General features: G+C 39.1%; 1 protein-coding gene across 1 annotated transcript; it reads left to right on the plus strand.

Annotated features, from left to right (window-relative positions):
- Positions 1-1,247: 1,247 nt before the first annotated feature.
- Positions 1,248-7,950, plus strand: mau2 (MAU2 sister chromatid cohesion factor). Its single transcript, XM_034703232.1, has 19 exons — positions 1,248-1,640; positions 1,787-1,804; positions 1,970-2,035; positions 2,194-2,289; positions 2,479-2,573; positions 2,655-2,682; positions 2,782-2,937; positions 3,096-3,242; positions 3,333-3,423; positions 3,507-3,610; positions 3,749-3,826; positions 3,993-4,058; positions 4,782-4,865; positions 4,958-5,007; positions 5,093-5,170; positions 5,281-5,392; positions 5,508-5,598; positions 6,968-7,095; positions 7,191-7,950. The coding sequence occupies exons 1-19, from the start codon at positions 1,407-1,409 to the stop codon at positions 7,263-7,265; spliced, it is 1,797 nt and encodes a 598-aa protein (XP_034559123.1). The 5' UTR covers positions 1,248-1,406; the 3' UTR covers positions 7,266-7,950.
- The last annotated feature ends 7,773 nt before the right edge of the window (positions 7,951-15,723 follow it).

A 15,723-nucleotide genomic window follows, 5' to 3' on the forward strand; every position in this document is an offset into this window, starting at 1 on the left:
GCGTGAAACATGCGCATCAATTTATGTGAATAGCAAAGTGCGCAACTCGGTCCCACCAATAAATAATCTCGGTCGGGTCATAGACTGCATAGACATTAGTTCCACTCTTATAGTTTTTCATCTGGAGCCAAAGAGGCATTATCGCCTGGGGGGAAAAAAAGTTGTGAGAAGCAATACAAAGTGAGAAGCTAGAATGTTTCTTATCAGGACGTGATTAACAGTTATATGGGACAAACATATGCACCTGAGAGTGAAAGTTTTATTTTGACGACTTTACCTTCAAAATAAAGGAAGAATTTGGGGACTATATCACAAAGAATCAGAAAGAACTTTAAACACAATGTATCTCAAGAATACAAGGAATTTGATACCGGTATTTTTGCGTACTCCCTGTACAAACATAAATAGACAGACACTAAAAATCAAGTACTAATAAAAAAATATATAAAATATATATATAAGTACAAAAGGCACGAGTGCAATAAAAGAAACAATAGACAAACATGATAACGTGCAATAGTGCAAGGATGAAGGTGGCTCTGTTCATGAGGTAGCTATTTCTGGTTATATATTCTCTCTAGTGTGAAAATATTGTTTAATGCCCCATAACATATGGGGAATATATGTTGTTGTTACTACCGATATGTTACAAAGACCACTTTTATTTTTATTTTATATTTCTTTACTTTATTTTAGATGTACATAACAAACAATGCGTACATTGTAGTTGAAGTAGCATCATACATAAACAATCATTAAGGACACAGAAACAATACAGCTTCAGTTGTTAATTTAAGGCAAATGAGAAAATTATACATACATAGAAAATAAATAATAAAATAAGTTGAGTAAGGAGAGGGAATAATTTTACAAGTCAGTGGGGAATTCTTTAAGGGAATTGTATATTTTAAGTGCTTTAGGTCCTTTCATTATTTTCAATGATTTTAGGTATAACTGGAATTCATTTAGAAAAACAACAAATTTGGGGGGAGATTTTATAGTTCTGTTTTTATGAATAAAGAATTTTGAGAGGAACAGGATTATGTTACAGTAGATTTCATCACTTTTATTTTTGAATATCAAACTGAAAGTTATGTAATTTATTGAAACGGAATTTGGAATGGATTTAATTTTTATTTTTAACCATTCATGGATTTCAGTCCAGAATTTTTTTTTTTTTTTTTTTTTACAAAGACCACTTGACATACACGTAAAAGTTATGTAGCCTATGTGACCTGTGCTTTTATGTTGAAAAGAAAAACCGGAAGTTGTTCTTCCCCCTGCTGCCTCGGGGGTGTGGTAATGATGTACACAAATGTTTAGAGCTCGCTAGTGGACAGTTGTATCCTGATTGTACCCTACAAGTACTTGTCCGTGTACTTGTAAACATTGTGGTTAGAATTAGGATGGAGGCGAGCACAGAGGACCAGGAGCCCTGGTACTTAGCCCTGCTGGGCTTTGCAGAACATTTCCGCACGTCGAGCCCACCAAAGATACGTCTGTGCGTCCACTGCCTGCAGGCGGTGTTTCAGTTCAAGCCACCACCCAGAGTCGAGGCCCGGACTCACCTGCAGCTGGGCTCGGTCCTCTACAGACACACAAAGAATAGCGAGCTGGCCCAGACTCACCTGGAAAAAGCGGTAATAAATTATTACACTTTAAAAATATATATTAATAATAAGCATTATAGCTCCACCAGAGTGTAGTTTGTTTTGTGCCAGCTTTCTGTCTAAATTAATCCTCAGTGTGATCCTTAAACTAACTTCATCTTTTTTTTTTTCTACAGTGGTTCACATCACAGGAAGTATCCTTTTTTATGATGTGAATTTAAATAGCAAGGGTGTTACCAGTGCAGAAATGAGACTCTGAAATGCTTTATATCTTTGATTTATACATTTTATCTGGCTTTTTTTTAGCATTCAAATATTTATCAAAAGATTAACTACCAATCCTTAATGACTCACATCAGATTCCTCAGTTTGAAGATGTGACATTTGAAGCAGGGAGCATCCTCTCAGAGTTTTACTGCCAGCAGGTACGTGCACACGGTCATGCTGTCAGAATGGGATAACTTTGAATAATGCTTCAATAGGTTTGAGTACATATAAGACTTAACTTTAAAAAGAACTGTCAGTAGCGGGTACTGCTTGGTTGTTTTGCTGTTTCAGTGACTCTTGTTGTTTTCTGTTCTAGATGTTGGTAGACTCAGCGAAGCCAGTGCTGAGGAAAGCCATCCAGACTTCTCAGCAAACTCCCTACTGGCACTGCAGGCTACTTTTTCAACTTGCAGTATGAACAAATCATGTATTTTAAACAACTTTATAACTGAAAAACTGATAAAAACATGTAGTATTTACTTCTAAAATGTATTTTCTTTCATTTACAATACTAAGTAAATGCTATATTTTGCCTACACTCTATTGATGCCTAGTTTCCTATAAATAAAGGTCACAATGGCTTGTATCTTCTGTCTCTCAGCAACTCCATGCTCTGGAGAAGGACTTGGTATCTGCTTGTGATCTCCTTGGAGTTGGGGCTGAGTATGCAAGAGTGATGGGCTCAGAATACACAAGGTACAAACATCAGATTCATATTGAACACATTGATCTGTTGGTTTGTGCTTCATGACTCTTGTCCTTTTCTTTTTCTTACAGAGCTTTATTTTTACTCAGTAAAGGAATGGTATGTATGATAATTATCTCTGCTTTAGTGGCTTTTCACACACCAACTATGCCATTGTGACAGTGTACACCTCTTAATACTGCATTTGTGGCTCTGCAGCTGCTTCTGATGGAGCGGAAGCTGAGCGAGGTTCACCCTCTGCTGACACTTTGCGGGACCATAGTAGAAAACTGGCAGGGAAACCCGATCCAGAAGGAGTCGCTGAGGGTGTTTTTCCTTGTGCTGCAGGTTACACACTACCTGGATGCTGGACAGGTACACGTGTATGTGTATGTCTCTGTAGATCATTCTTCAGCCCATAACTTTAACTCATATCATATAAAGGTTGTTTCAGTTTCATCTTTAGATTGCAATTACTCACCTTCAAAGTACACAATGATCAGACTGAGTCCTGGTTTTTATGTTGGTTTCAGGTAAAGAGTGTGAAGCCGTGTCTGAAGCAGCTCCAGCAGTGTATCCAGACCATCTCCACTCTTAATGACGATGAGATCCTTCCCACTAATCCAGCCGATCTCTTCCACTGGTTGCCCAAAGAGCACATGTGTGTGCTTGTGTACTTGGTGAGATTTTATCACATGTGTTATTATACATCATTTCTGAATGAGCGTATTCTATTCAACATATTCCATGTTTTTGTATGTGTGTAAAAGGTGACAGTGATGCACTCCATGCAGGCAGGCTACTTGGAGAAGGCACAGAAGTACACAGACAAAGCTCTCATGCAGCTAGAAAAGCTGAAGAGTACGTTTTTTTTAAATTATGCCACCTATCACTTCTATGTGTCTTGGTGACTGTGATCAATAGTTATCTTTCTGTGTTCAAAGTGCTGGACAGCAATCCCATCCTGTCCACCTTTCAAGTCATTCTGCTGGAGCATATCATCATGTGCCGCCTTGTCACTGGACACAAGGCCACAGCTTTACAAGAGGTGTGTACATCAGCTGTAGACCTCATCTACATTTACCTTTTGAAGAATAGCATGGATACAGTAACACTGTTTTGCTCAGGAGGTTTTCTTAACCTTTTAAACGTAGTCTAAGATTGTGACAAGTCTTTCTGTGTTTAGATTTCTCAGGTTTGTCAGCTTTGCCAGCAGTCTCCACGGCTGTTTACAAATCATGCTGCTCAGCTTCACACACTACTGGTAAGTCTTCAGGCAGAAATAACCCTTTTAAGTGTTTATCATTATACTGCCATATTTCCTTTTTTTTGTCTAAGTGACTTTTAAGTTCAGTTGCTGCAGAAGTGCTCCAGATGCATCGTCCCAAATAACAAGAAACTCACATCTGCTTCTTTTTTTCCTCTGCCAGGGCCTCTACTGCATCTCAGTGAACTGTATGGACAATGCTGAGGCTCAGTTCACTGCTGCTCTACAGGTGAGTTCATATATGTGCTGTTGAATCAAAACGTTTATGTGTTGATTGCAATCTCCTACTATCAAAAGAACCCATTTGCATATGAAAAAAATTTGTTTATACATCAACAAGTCTGTTCAGATTGGTTCCTGGAACCTTTTTGAAGAAGTCTGACTACAGTATTTATTTATTTATTTAAAGGGACAGTGCATATTAATGAACATTTCAGTGTTTTCATCAATGTAAATATGCCAGAGTTAGCCATACGGCTAATTTTCATCCGTAGTCCCCGGCAGGTCAAAACAGAGTTCATGAAAACAGTACATCATGGTAGCATGACAAAGAAAACAATAATACATCACAAGAGCATAATAAGTTATACTAAAGTGCAAGTTAGTGCATTAAAGTGCCATAGAGCATAATCACGCTAATGTCCGGAACTGGACCAGGTAAAATATGGACCAATAAATCAGAATATCACACAAGTAAAAATACATACCTTAAACCCGTAAAATAACACACGCACGCACGCACGCACGCACGCACGCACGCACGCACGCACGCACGCACACACCTACACGCACACACGCACACACACGCGAACAGCAGAAGAGAGGGACAGGGAGAGACAGCAATGGATATAGATTATCTAAGTGAATGTGATATTTAAACAGAAAACAGTTTGGGGTTTAAAATCTATGGCTGTGTGAAGTTTTGTAAATATTATTTTTATCTTTCTGATAGCTGACCTCCCACCAGGAGCTGTGGACATTTATAGTGACAAACCTGGCCAGTGTGTACATCCGGGAAGGCAACAGATATCAAGAGGTCAGGCAGCTGTTTGTTCCCTCAGCATCTACACAAATAGAAACACACTTTCACTGTTTTTTTCTTTACTTTCCATTCTTATTTTTTGACAGCTGTACAGCCTTCTGGAAAGGATTAATCCTGATCAAAACTTCCCTGTGAGGTACATTTTTTAGTTATGACCTAACTTAGTTGGAGTTTGTTTTGAGTTTTTTCAAACTTTTAAAATCCTATTTCATCTTCTTCAGCTCTCATTGTCTTCGAGCTGCAGCGTTTTACATCAGAGGACTCCTCTCTTTCTTCCAGGGACGGTACAACGAGGCCAAGTAATAACATTCTGCGTTTAGTAACTAACTTCAAAATAGTTTCCATTCTGTCAGTTCTGGCGTTATGCTCAAAGCAAAAGGGATTTCACAGTGTAAACTTACACCAACAGGAGGTTTCTACGGGAGACTCTGAAGATGTCTAATGCTGAGGATCTAAACAGGCTGACTGCCTGCTCACTGGTACTGCTGGGCCACATCTTCTTTGTCCTGGGGAACCACAGGGTGAGCGCCGCACATCTTAGTGAATATTTTCTCTGTCCCACCGCAAACAGTAGTGTCTGTCTTTGGGCTCAGTTTTTAAACTTGATCACTTTCTGGGTCCATGGTTTCTTTTCAGGAAAGTAACAACATGGTGGTTCCTGCCATGCAGCTGGCCAGCAAGATACCCGACATGTCTGTGCAGCTGTGGTCCTCTGCACTCCTCAAAGGTACAGTGTTTACCTAGCTTTAACTTGCATTGAGGTCTTTGTTTGGTATCGTGTTAAGGGCAAGTATTGTCTCAGATACGGTCAAAGATGTTATAGCTGAGGTCACAGTTTGGCCTGATGGGGGCGCAATTGTAAAACTTATGGAACACTGTACCTGTTCTTGGATGAAGACATAGCATTATGCACTGATCAGCCATAGCATTATGACCACCTGCCAAATATTGTGTAGGCCCCGTCTCGACTTGTTGAGACCAAAACAGCCCTGACCTGATGAGAGATGGACTCCACTGGACCTCTAAAGGTTTGCTGTGGTATACGGCACCAAGTTATTAGCAGAAGATCCTTTAAATCCTGTAATTTAGAACTAAGATCAGAAAGTCACTGTCTGTCTTTGCTTTTTCAAGTCAACTATACAGTAGTTACCAGATCCTGTGTACTCTATTCCTGTCTTCCTCTTTTCTTTTGGTTACAAGCTAGGCAAGCTAGTTAGCGAAGAAGAGTGCGCAATTAGAAAGATAGGAAGTTGAACATTTCAGCAGTATGTGATTGATTCATAATTACAACAATTTTGTTTCTGTGCTGGCTAATAGGATTATTTTTGTAGCAGCTGCAAACTAGCGGATGATAAAAAGGCTGAAAGGATGAAATAACATCAAAATAACATAATGCTGAATCCTCTGAACTCAGGATTCTCAGGTCTATTTGCAAGACCAGAAGGAAACAACTTTAAAAATGTTTCTTTTTTTAATGGAGTTTGGTTTGAATTTAGTCATTACTGCCAAATAATAAAATGCTTCTTTATTTTTGGGGGAAAATACCTCCAGTGTTTTTGTTTTAACCTGAACTAAGGCTGTAAACAATAGGTAGCTAGCTGGAATGTGATTTGCTGAAATATGAGGGGGGAAAGAAAAAGAAAGAACAAGAAATACAACTAGATATGAAGCGTGTTATTAGTAAATTGACATCCTTTTTTGTGCGGGGGGTTTCACTTTGGATAGCTGGTCACACAAAAAAAGACTTGGTATGTTTCTAGTGGATAAAAAAAATCTCGGTTTGAATCAAACCCTTCATCTTTCTGTCTGTCCATTTAGCACCAATATACAGGGAAAAATTTCTTGTGGAGGAGGAGGAGACACCCATTTTCTCATTTAGTTAAAACATCAATGCATCACAGAGTAACAAAGCCACAACTGAATTAGCAGTGAAGATCGCTAAGGGAGAACTACAAAGTGGTTGGAGGAGCACTTTATCACTCTGCATTGACATGATTGGTCGGAGCATATTCAGAGGTGGTTCTGACGTTAGGAAGATTGATTATAAGGATAACATCACAGGTGTGGTCATCAGAACTCACTTCTTTTCCCTGCAGATCTGAACAAGGCTTGTGGAAACACCATGGAGGCCCATGAGGCAGCTCAGATGCACCAAAACTTTTCCCAGCAGCTTCTACAGGACCACATCGCAGCCTGCAGCCTCCCTGAACACAACCTCATCAGTGTAAGCACAGCTTATATCAGGCATTTGTGAACAATAAGCTAATGCACCTCATTTAGAGGAAGAACTTTTGTATGATGTGTTTGTGTCTGTCTCAGTGGACAGATGGCGTTCCTCCAGTGCAGTTTCAGCCTCAAAATGGACCTACTACCAGCCTGGCCAGTCTGCTATGAGGACACAACCCCTCTGTGGTGGAGAACAATGAGACACAGGAGAACAATTGCTGAGGAAATGACAAAAGAAGATGCAGCTTATTTTGGGGTAGGATGAAGACAAGGCAGGACAACAAACCAGGAGCTGCTGCTGCTGCTGCAGTGAGTCATCTGGCAGGTTTCCACTTGGTGCATTCTCTCACTGGGGATTGTGACTAGATTTTAAGCACATTTTCTAAAAAAGCATAACAAGTCAAGGGCACACTTTGTATTCCACTGACACACTCTGGAGGTAATGTAATGCTGTGTTCTACCTGCTCAAAAACAAATCAGAGTAAAACTGAGACATCTTGGGGAATACACTATCTACTTTGCTGCTAAGAGTTATATAAGATGACTATCATCTTATATATCACTTTCTGTCTGCAAGGTAAATATGAAACTACAGCCAGTTAGCTAGCTTAGCACAAAGACTGGAGGCAGAGGGAGAGCCTAGGAGGTGCTGGTTTACAAATATTGTTTGGTGTTGATAGAGTAAGCAGCCTACAGTGTTGAAAAATGAAGCAAACGCCAAAGTGCAGCAAACAGCAGTTCCTTGAGTCTCCACTTGAGGCTGGTTTAAAAAGCCAACAATACCTGATGGAGCCGATATTCAAATATCAATTTTTGTACAGCAGAATTAAACATAATTGGTCTCTTTATCTAATTCCTTTCTCCATAGCCATTATTAGACACAATTAGGGTGGGTGCATTGTAGCTGTAGGGAGACCAACAGGTGATGTCACTGAGACCATGTCCATGCTTTATACAGCCGATAGAACAGGTTGAGGCTCATGCTTGCACCATGTTTCCATTTTTGTCTTCAGCTACGTCTTGTTGGAGTTTTATATTTGCAGTGCAGACTTAAACGTAAAAAGACATGGACACAGCCCACATTTGTTTTGCACATATCCTATTTAGAGTGAAGGTGATCAGAAAGTAGAGAATGGCTACCTGTGGTCTGTTTAAAAACTTGCTATTACAGTGACTTATCACTAAGGATAGAGGTGTAACGATGGATATCCACCCTCATGTTTTAACATAGTCACTCCTGACTTTTAGAAAAAAAGACGGGAATGCCAAAATGCTTGATTGATGGCTTCAAAACTGTAGTTCATTTATAGTGGGGCAAAAAAGTATTTAGTCAGCCACTGATTTTGCAAGTTCTCACGCTTAGAAAGATGAGAGAGGTCTGTAATTTTCATCAGAGGTACACTTTAACTATGAGAGACAAAATGAGAAAAAAATCCAGATAATCACATTGTAGGATTTTTAAAGAATTTATTTGTAAATTATGGTGGAAAATAAGTATTTGGTCACCCACAAACAAGCAAGATTCCTGGCTCTCACAGACCTGTAACTTCTTCTTTAAGAAGCTCTTCTGTCCTCCACTCGTTACCTGTATTAATGGCACCTGTTTGAACTGGTTATCTGTATAAAAGACACCTGTCCACAGCCTCAAACAGTCAGACTCCAAACTCAACCATGGCCAAGACCAAAGAGCTGTCGAAGGACACCAGGAAGAAAATTGTGGCCCTGCACCAGGCTGGGAAGAGTGAATCCACAATAGGCAAGCAGGTTGGTGTGAATAAATCAACTGTGGGAGCAATTGTAAGAAAATGGAAGACATACAAGACCATTGATAATCTCCCTCGATCTGGGGCCCCACGCAAGATCTCATCCTGTGGGGTCAAAATGATCATGAGAACGGTGAGCAAAAATCCCAGAACTACACAGAGGGACCTGATGAATGACTTGCAGAGAGCTGGGACCAAAGTAACAAAGGCTACCATCAGTAACACACTACATCGAGAGGGACTCAAATCCTGCAGGGCCAGGCGTGTCCCCCTGCTTAAGCCAGTACATGTCCAGGCCCGTCTGAAGTTTGCCAGAGAGCATATGGACGATCCAGAAGAGGATTGGAAGAATATCATGTGGTCAGATGAAACCAAAATAGAACTTTTTGGTAAAAACTCAACTCGTTGTGTTTGGAGGAAGAAGAATGCTGAGTTGCATCCCAAGAACACCATACCTACTGTGAAGCATGGGGGTGGAAACCTCATGCTTTGGGGCTGTTTTTCTGCAAAGGGGACAGGACGACTGATCCGTGTTAAGGGAAAAATGAACGGGGCCATGTATCGTGAGATTTTAAGCCAAAACCTCCTTCCATCAGTGAGAGCATTGAAGATGGAACATGGCTGGGTCTTCCAGCATGACAATGATCCCAAACACACCACTCGGGCAACGAAGGAGTGGCTCCGTAAAAAGCATTTCAAGGTCCTGGAGTGGCCTAGCCAGTCTCCAGACCTCAACCCCATAGAAAATTTGTGGAGGGAGTTGAAAGTCTGTGTTGCCCAGCAAATATTTCCATAAATGTGGAAATGTGTCTTTAATGAGGCCCTGAGTATTTGTACCAAGAATACATCATGTTTATCCTTGAGCGCTAACAAAAATGCTTTTAATTCATCATAAAACATTTGAAAAGTAGATTTTTTTAAAGTATTTTAAATCTGGTACATTTTAAATCCAGGCTCCAGAGCCTGTAGTCCTCCTCTTCCTCTTATTTTCCGTCTTACCATCTTTTTATCAGTTGAATAATGTGACACTATTAGCATGACTGTATATCCTACCACCTGTATTCCAACAGTATCCCAACAGGGACTCACAGCTTCATAAGTCTACTATGGGAACCTCCTAACAGAACATTCATATATTTAAATGCAGCTAATGTGACCAACACATCAAGCTCACTCTTTTCCCCTCTCTTTCAAACTGTGCTCTTCCTTTAGCCAAACAGACAAATGCAACTCAGACTGTTGTGCATGGACTGAATATTTGTACCTTTCAAGCACTGGTTGTAAAGTTCTAATACACAATATTTCACAGAATGCACTTAAATATTCAATACACTGAATATGAGTAATAATTCAATGTAATACTGCATATGTTTGATTTGTACTTGGGGGGTGGTATTTCAGTTATTCACTAATGATGAAAGGTGAGTGTTTATTTGGTAAAGACACATTTTATCAGATCAAGTGGTAATCACTGGTCAGTTTTATATAAATACACACACTGGCCTGCTTGACTGTTAATTATATTTTTATAATTGTAAGTTTTAATGTGTCCCTTCACATGTTTTGAGATCGTGAGGCACCAAAAAAATGTTTGATTTTTTTTTTTCCCCAATTCAGTTGGCTTGTACTTGGGTTTAACATTTCACTGCTTCACTCCGCTGTGGTGAGTGTTTCTATGGTGTAAACATTTTGCCTGAAGATAAGAACGAGTAATAATAATATTGACTGTTACCTGTTTGCACATATTATATAGTTGTTTTCATGTTTGCATTTTAGAGAAAATGTTTTCTTACTCACACTTTTCTCATTTGCTGTTCTTACTCAAACCTTCCAGATGGTGGCAGTGTAAATCTTTCTTTGAATAGTTATTTATTTCATGTTGCATATCAAAACACCAGATTCATATGTTGCCTGCCATTGTCACTGATACCCATTCAATGTATAGCGAATAAATGGCAGGACTATTTTCAGGTTACATAATGCAGAAATGGTACACTTCAATTTTATCTATATAGTAAAAAACATTTTGTTACATTTCCTGCTGTGAGTGTTTTTATTTTTTCAAAAGAAAATTCTGAAATATTAAAAATAAGGTTTTTATGCTATTTGTTGTGTTGGCATTTCACAGTATATTATATTAATAAAAGTTTGATGTATTTCCTCCATAGTCATTTAAACTTTTACGCGTGTATTGCTTTTTATGTAGAGAAAAAATCTAAAGTTGAGTCACTTCATTATCTTAATACTTCTTTAAGTAAGCTGCATCTCAGTGAAACATTAACAGAGCAGGCCCTGGTCATGAATACAGAGAGGAGCTGATGCTCTGTGTTCTGCAGAGTCACTCATTGTCACCAATGACAGACACTGCATGGTAAAACAAAGATTCACCACTGATGATGGATAGCATGATTATCATAAATTACAGAAGGTTGAAGAACTAAAATTGAGGGTTCTAAAACGCCAACTCTGTTTACTATTTGATTTGAACTAAAAAAAAAAAAAAAAAAAAACTCTAAAACAAAAGTGCTGACCTGGAAAAAAATGTTCCAGAGTTTATGCAAGCTGTAGCACATTTTGGGCGAAACCTGTGTTGTATTTTAAATCATAGGCAACTTTTGTTAACTCTAAAAGAGTTATTATTAAAAAATGTAACTAAGATTTAAGCAAGACCTTCAATACTTGCTTATAGGCACTCATAGTGAAGTTGGCAGTAATCAATGTGAGAGTTGATATATACAGTATATTGATGATGCTTGCAGGCTCCAGTTTACAAATACAGAACCACACTACAGAGTCATTTTTCCTTCAAGTGTTTTTGCATTCAGAAATGAATGGAAAGCAGAGTGTACTGTTAAGGATGTAGAAAAACATTTTTATTAATTCTTGATCTGATTGGAATTTATTCACTAAGGGTAAAAACTGTCTTGCTAGACAACAGTTACTTGCATATTATTATTGTCATCTTATATGCAGGATATAGAACCAAAGGGACAAGAAATCATATCTCTTTTAAAACTCTTGAGCCCGCCCTGTGGATGTGGACACCAATGCAAACCACCAAGGAGTAGCAATAAGCTGTGAAGGGCATGACACATGTCACTGAAAGGCTTTTTTCAGATCTCAACTGCTTGCATCAAACTCTGTCTTCTCAAATCTTCAAAGCTTAGATGTTTTGTAATTACTGTGATTTGAATAAGAGAGGTACAGAGAAAAAAAATAGCAGAAAACACCAGGGCTAAAGAGTGAATGACTTGTCGTTTGTCACCGCATATTCAAACATCAATATTCTGTATGGAAAACAAGAAATTGTGTTTGAACACAAGATAAACCATCAGGTCAGAGTACAATGTTAAAGATAATTTGGGTGATGTATTTGCCCATGTATTGCACCATATTTTGGAGGAATCGATTATAAAATCTGTTATTTGCCTTGTCCACCGTGCAGGACAGGCAGGTAGGGTGAATAAAAGGAACCAGGGACTGAGATGACCCTGCTGAGCTGACAGAGCATTTCACTCCTCAGTAAGTAGAATGCAAAGTCCTACCATAGAGGTAGACAGACGGACACATTGGCAGTGACTTTTACATGTATATCTAATTATCTGTTTATCTTTGACATGTAACTACACCAGAGTAAACTGATCAGAAGAGTTTTTACTATGATCTATAATAAGAGCCCAAGTCTTAGAAAAGTTCACTTTAAATAGGCACCACTTACATCCAGCCTCATTGCACGTGTTTCATTGTCTTGTTCTGTCTACCAATAACACTGTATCTGTACACTGAAAGGAATGCAATACCATAAGTCACTCCTTCTTATAAAGCTGATTCTGATAAAAGAAAGACAAACATTTATATCACTTGTAAAGCTACCAACAATTTGAAAAATGCTGTTTCAGAGTTGTTCTAAGGCTTACATTTTTTATTTGATTTGATGTCTTAATTTCAAACATGTAAAAGACAAATAGAATAAAAAAAATACAAGTGCAAAAGAAGAAATAGTTATACAAAAAAAAACAAAATAAATAAGTTCCATTAGAAGTCACTGAAACATTTTTACTTTACATGTGTTAAAAGGAGTAGGAAGAAGTTAAATCTTATCTAATCCTACCCCTTTATTCACTATTGCCTCACATATACAGTGGTACAAAATAAGTATTTGGTCACCCACAAACAAGCAAGATTTTTGGCTCTCACAGACCTGTAACTTCTTCTTTAAGAAGCTCTTCTGTCCTCCACTCATTACCTGTATTAATGGCACCTGTTTGAACTCGTTATCTGTATAAAAGACACCTGTCCACAGCCTCAAACAGCCAGACTCCAAACTCAACCATGGCCAAGACCAAAGAGCTGTCGAAGGACACCAGGAAGAAAATTGTGGCCCTGCACCAGGCTGGGAAGAGTGAATCTACAATAGGCAAGCAGGTTGGTGTGAATAAATCCACTGTGGGAGCAATTGTAAGAAAATGGAAGACATACAAGACCATTGATAATCTCCCTCGATCTGGGGCCCCACGCAAGATCTCATTCTGTGGGGTCAAAATGATCATGAGAACGGTGAGGAAAATCCCAGAACTACACGGAGGGACCTGATGAATGACCAGCAGAGAGCTGGGACCAAAGTAACAAAGGCTACCATCAGTAACACACTACGCCGAGAGGGACTCAAATCCTGCAGGGCCAGGCGTGTCCCCCTGCTTAAGCCAGTACATGTCCAGGCCCGTCTGAAGTTTGCCAGAGAGCATATGGATGATCCAGAAGAGGATTGGGAGAATATCATGCGGTCAGATGAAACCAAAATAGAACTTTTTGGTAAAAACTGAACTCGTTGTGTTTGGAGGAAGAAGAATGCTGAGTTGCATCCCAAGAACACCATACCTACTGTGAAGCATGGGGGTGGAACCCTCATGCTTTGGGGCTGTTTTTCTGCAAAGGGGACAGGACGACTGATCCGTGTTAAGGGAAGAATGAACGGGGCCATGTATCGTGAGATTTTAAGCCAAAACCTCCTTCCATCAGTGAGATCATTGAAGATGGAACGTGGCTGGGTCTTCCAGCATGACAATGATCCCAAACACACCACTCGGGCAACGAAGGAGTGGCTCCGTAAAAAGCATTTCAAGGTCCTGGAGTGGCCTAGCCAGTCTCCAGACCTCAAACCCATAGAAAATTTGTGGCGGGAGTTGAAAGTCTGTGTTGCCCAGTGACAGCCCCAAAACATCCCTGCTCTAGAGGAGATCTGCATGGAGGAATGGGCCAAAATACCAGCTACAGTGTGTGCAAACCTGGTGAAGACTTACAGGAAACGTTTGACCTCTGTCATTGCCAACAAAGGTTATGTTACAAAGTATTGAGGTTGAACTTTTGTTACTAACCAAATACTTATTTTCCACCATAATTTACAAATAAATTCTTTAAAAATCCTACAATGTGATTTCCTGGATTTTTTTTTTCTCATTTTGTCTCTCATAGTTGAAGTGTACCTCTAATGAAAATTACAGACCTCTCATATTTCTAAGTGGGAGAACTTGCAAAATCAGTGGCTGACTAAATACTTTTTGCCCCACTGTACATGGTATAAGAAGTTGTGGAGACAGCATGGATTAAAGTAGGAAGTCACATTTACTTACTTTGCAAGTATATCTTAAACTTAACATTGCATCAAAGCAACTTTAATTTATTTTGATATTGAATGGATAATTTTACTATAACAAGATGTAAATTGTATTTTTCATCAGTCTGCTGAAAGATGTACAGTAAGATATTAAACAGTGACTTGATCTTTTTTTTAAAGATCTTAGAGTGTACATTTGAGAAAACACAAATTAAACATGCAGATTACTGAGATATCAACTGACAAGACCCTGGAAAAACAAACTCACAACATGAAACTCGATATTGTACGATTAAAAACAATACAATTCAATCATGATTTGAAAGTGAACACAGCTAAATTGGAACTTAAGTTGTTTTTTGCATGACTCATATTTAAAAAACAAACCTGAATCATGATATTTTAAACATAAATGTCTGCACTAAAGTTTGAACCCGAGGATGCGCAGCCTATAAACACCGGTAGGCTACTCGATGAAGCTCCTAGGAGGAGGGATCGATTTTTCAATAAAAAATTAAGCACACTGTCCTGCCAAATTACGGCGTTTCTTCTTCTGTATACTTTCCATCACGTCCTGCAGTCAAGAAACAATCCTCGCCAAAGTAGGGATGAGAAAAATGAAAACTTTTAGGGCCCTCGCGTTGTCTTGGACGCAGCTGAAAGGAGCCACTTCCTGCCAAATCGTGAGCCCGTCCAATCGTGACTGCAGCAACCACTTCCTGCATTGATACAGCTCTTAATGAGGATTAAGTTGAAGCTGTCATGTTGCAAGAGGCGGCCATTACGCCTCCTCAACATGTAGAAAGAGGATGGCGAGGCTGCATGAAGACTCACCTTACCTCTGGTTGATGTAGAGCGGGTTCCCTCATCAACAACACTGCAAAGTTCAGCCCATTCAGCCCTTAAACAATAACCAGTCTCATTACCTAGTTTTTATTATAATCATGTCCTTTGTTGTTGTTCTAGCTAAGTGTTCCTGGCACCATTTGTTCAATTTCTTTAAATAATACCATATATTCAGGATTATTTGCAGGGCCGTAGTCAGTATTTTAGACACATTGAGTCCATGCCCCTTCCACCCCTGCATTTTTATGTTCAATACATTAAACGGTGAATTCATTCTTTTCAAAACATTTTTCAACATGAAGTTTCAAACCATATTTCTCTACAAAGCAAGAAAAAGTATTCTTAAAGGGAATTAAATTTGCAGGCTCTCTATCACTCAGCTTAGTAATGGTTATATAAATAG

The sequence above is a fragment of the Notolabrus celidotus genome, chromosome 15 (assembly GCF_009762535.1).
Source record: "Notolabrus celidotus isolate fNotCel1 chromosome 15, fNotCel1.pri, whole genome shotgun sequence".
NCBI classification, from domain to species: domain Eukaryota; kingdom Metazoa; phylum Chordata; class Actinopteri; order Labriformes; family Labridae; genus Notolabrus; species Notolabrus celidotus.